This window comes from Cenococcum geophilum (genome assembly GCF_001692895.1).
Source record: "Cenococcum geophilum 1.58 unplaced genomic scaffold K441scaffold_63, whole genome shotgun sequence".
NCBI classification, from domain to species: Eukaryota; Fungi; Ascomycota; class Dothideomycetes; order Gloniales; family Gloniaceae; genus Cenococcum; species Cenococcum geophilum.
In genome coordinates this window covers 193,947-198,251 of record NW_027137621.1, presented here as the reverse complement: position 1 = coordinate 198,251, position 4,305 = coordinate 193,947, and the positions used below count along the sequence as shown (strand labels likewise).

At 32.2% G+C, this 4,305-nt stretch overlaps 1 protein-coding gene across 1 annotated transcript; it reads right to left on the bottom strand.

The window, feature by feature from the left end:
• Positions 1–1,960: 1,960 nt before the first annotated feature.
• On the bottom strand, positions 1,961–2,134 carry K441DRAFT_586700 (uncharacterized protein; the record flags this gene model as incomplete). Its single annotated transcript, XM_067644646.1, has 1 exon — positions 1,961–2,134. A coding segment is annotated over one exon (174 nt), but the record flags the coding sequence as incomplete, so codon positions are not given.
• Between the last annotated feature and the right edge of the window lie 2,171 nt (positions 2,135–4,305).

Genomic DNA, 4,305 nt, shown 5'->3' with positions numbered 1-4,305 from the left:
GGATGTAACTGGTATTATTACTCTATAAAGCTTTAATAACGTAATACTAATCTAAAGTATAAGGTTAGAGTGAGGAACTAAGTATAGATAGTATTATTTCTTTAGAGGATCCGCTTTCTTTTATACCCGTTAATAGGACCTAAGTTACTACTATACTGCAAATATTCACTACACCGCTTACTTACCCTAATTAACCTTAGATGGCGCTAGACTATATATCTTTAATAGCGTTCCGATATATTAGAGAGTTTAACTAAGTTAAGCTATAGGGTATATACTAGCTCTTATTATAGGATGAGCCTATAATTTGTACAGCTACAGGGGGTATTATAAAGGATTGCGTAAATGATCCCTATAAGCTAGGTGGACGTTATAGATCCGTAATAGTATGCCTGCTATTTCTCTAAGGGGCAATATCTATTTGGCGGAGGCTTTAGACTAATAAAAAATTAATCTTATATTAACTGTATAAATATTAGTATAGCTTACGTCGGAATAAGTCCTAATTAGGGGATAAAAAGAAGAAAGATATAATAAGTCTAATAATATGCAGAGTGCGGTGTATTAGTGAGTTAAGATATTATAACCCATAAAATGAACTTAAGGTAATTAGCCAACTAAGTTTAGTAATTTTACCCCTAGTTACCCCCTAGTTGCCTCCTAACTTCCCCCTAACTTCCCCCTAACTACTATTAACTACTTCTTAAATACCTACTAACTGCCCTATAACTGTTATAAACTTTCTATTAACTTATTATTTAACTACTATAATATCTAGCCGCCTCTTAATCCATCTATTTTAGCGCACTAACCTTACCTCTTTGCCAATCTTAAGACATAGAGTTGCCTTGTATTGTGCTATAGGCGAAAGAAAAGAATTTCTTTTCCTACTAAGATAGCTATAATAGAGTAACTAACTTAGAGTTTAAGACTCTTCTTAAGCAGAGCTAAGAAATAGTTATTTCGCTTAAAGCTGAGCTAAATAAGCGCTAGATCGTGGCGAAGCCCTAGTTACTTAGCGTTATTAAGTATAGCAAAAAACTCTAAAAGAGTGTCGCGAATCTTAGGATCTTAGGACGGCTGGATAGTAGAGCGACTAAACTTACTATTATAGCTACTAGGATTCTAAAGACGAAATAGACAACTTATAAGTTAAATATCTATTAAACGTTTCTTAGTGATATCCTTTATTACTACAGTTAGGGGTTAGTCTTACTATACGCTACAAGCCTTAGTAAGCAGAGAGTAACCTCTCTAAATTCTTAAGATTAGATTAGGCTTATATAGTATCTTAAGAGTAACTAAGCTACCTTTAAATGCCCTATCTTAGACTTACTGGCGGTGGAACATTATATACCTTATAGGAATAGTAAGTTATACAATCTTTAATATAAATATCTCGCTTATCCCGTAAAAGAGGTCTATAAATTAGATCCTTTAGTCGCGCCCTTTTAAAAACGCCCGTTTTTAAAAGACATAGGTTTAGAATAAGAGTTAGCTTAGAGTAATTATACTTATTAATTGGACGTTTATTCTCTAAACACTAATTAGCTACGCTAAGATATGGTTTAGGATTTATAGAATCCTCTAGCTAGTTAGACTCCGTAAGCTAAGGCTATAATTAATCTAGTATAGAAAGAAGGAAGTAGTATAGATTTTCCCTCCCTATATTAATAAGGCCGAATGCTAATCTAAAATAAGATATATTACTAGGCTCTTTATCTACAGCTATAATTTAAACTCGCTTAGTAAATTATAGGGAGATTATAAACCTTAAGTTTATAGTGCTTCTTACTTTTCTATAGCAGTATTAGGACAGCCATTTAAAACTAGTATACCCTTAGGATGGAGTTCCATTACTATCTATTAACATTATATTAGAGCCGACTCTCAGGTTAAGCGCGAAAATTAAACTCTTTCTTTAATTATATAAAGCGTTAATTTAATTTAACCTTACCTTTTATAGGCGAAAATAGCGCACTGTAGGACTACTAAATAGCCTGCAGCTCTTACTAGGCCTTATAATAAGGATAATAAAGCTAGTAGGTTCCTTAGGGCCTGTAACTATATTTCTTATTATATCACTAAAGACCCTAACAGCCCCCCCTTTACTATATATTTTTACTAAGATTGCTTAAACTAATAGGTCCACTAACTCTAGAGATGTGCCTGTTGTTTCTGGACCTATTTTAATAGGCTCTTTATACTAGATAGTATTTAGCAAAATATATCTTATACTGTTTTAAAATTTGCCTACTAGCTTTAAAGCTCTTTTTTTAAGTTTCTAATTATTGTCTGCAATGTTATTAACGGGAACCCCGCTATTTATTATTTTAAAGAGCTCTTAATATATGCTGTTTAAGCCTAGGTAATAATAGTAACTAAATGGTTATAGGTTAAAGATAAAAGTAAGGGCTAATAGAGAGAGCTACTAACTTTAGAGAGATAAGGATTATATTAGGATCGAAATAAGTAATAGAAAATATAAATATATTGTCTAAGAAACGCACTAAAGAACTATAGCGTATATTATTACTAATTATATAATATATATAGATAAAGTAGGGTCGTCTTACCTTAATAGTTAAATACTTTAGATCTGTAGTAAGTATAGCGAGGTAAGCTATAGAGCGGATAGCGTTAAGATTAAAGGTTAAAGTTAGGAGAAACGTTGCATCCTTAACGGGCTATGCCCTATATAATGCGCGAAATAGTAACACACCTAGCGTATAAAAAGAGAATATAAATTTAAGATAGCTAAGGCTAGTCTTAGGCGTTAATGCCTAACTCTATAACGGGGCTTAGCCTTAAGCTTTAGTTGGTATTATTACGTATATATAATATAAGGGTTTATTACTTAACCGCGAAAATTATATAGCTAGTAAAGGAAGCTATACGGATAAATACGCTAATATATAGCTAATGCGAGTTAACGTAGACACCTTACCCTTTTTATTATATAATGCTTTAAAGGATTATATAAACTATAGCCTATTCTTATTTATAAACCCGATATCTATACTTAATCTCTTAACCTATTAACAGTACTAAAGGTTATACTAAATATACTTAGTTAGATAATACAGCATAATCCTACAATTTGTGGATTCTAAATAAATAGACTAAAGTTATAGGCGAAGCAGGTTGTTCTTTAAATTTTTATATTATTTAAATTAAGCTTACGGCTTTAGGCGATATTATAATTATATATAGTATAGCCGGCAGATATTTAGTTAAATTACTTATAAACACTTATAATACTTTATTGGCATATATACCTAAATCCCTCTACCCGCTAGCGCTCTATATAGTTTATAAGGGCTTAACTTTCTTAAATTGGAAATTATAGGATGTTGTAGGAAATGCGCTATAAATAGAATAAGCCAGAAGTAGAACCTAAAGCTAAAAATAAAACTTTAGGCTAAAAAGAATAGCACTATTACTGCCGATTCTCCCGCCTAGTAGGCCGCCCCTATTTTTTTAATACAATAGGCTAAGCCTTTAATTTTAAATAGTAATGCCCCTATAGTAATCTAAGACTTCTTATTAGAAAGCTATCTTTAATCTAGTCCTATAGAAGATTTTATTTCCCTTTTAAGTTAATAAGTAACGCGTCTTCCTCTTTAGTAAATTTTATTCTAGACTTTGGCCCTTAGGGCTTTAGCTCTTAGGGCTACTTAACCAGATTAAAAGGTAAAGGGAATTGTTAAGGAAGGATATCTAGTATATATAACCCGTCTTTCTAGCGCCTAAAAGCTACTTAGATTAAAATTTCTTCTAAATTAGCATTTAAGGCGGCTCCTAGTATTACTTTATTAAAGTTGGAGCTAAAGGCGGCGCTTAGTAACAGTTTTTAGGTACGGAGGCGATTATATATAGGGGATATAACCCGCTTATAATAATTGCTAGTAAGCGTAGTGCTTTAGTTAGACGCATACATAGATAAGATTAGGGGGGGATGGTAAGACCGCTAGAAATAATGCTTTATAGTACGCTTTACCTTTAATTAACTAGTAATAGGGGTTAGCAATCCTTATTGCCCTATATACCCGCGGGCCTTATTATTCTTATTACTACTACTACTATTACCGTCCCCAGAGTCATTATTATCTATATTATCTATATTATTGCTTTTATTGCCGTAGTTCCTGGCCTTACCTTCGTCTATAGCGTTCTTACTATCCTTATTATTGCTTTCTTTAGTTAACCCGTTTATAAGATTATCTAGAATATAATTATAACTGTTATTAGCTCTATATTCTGGTGGTCTAGTATTATAAAAAGATATATAGTGCTAGGGGGAGG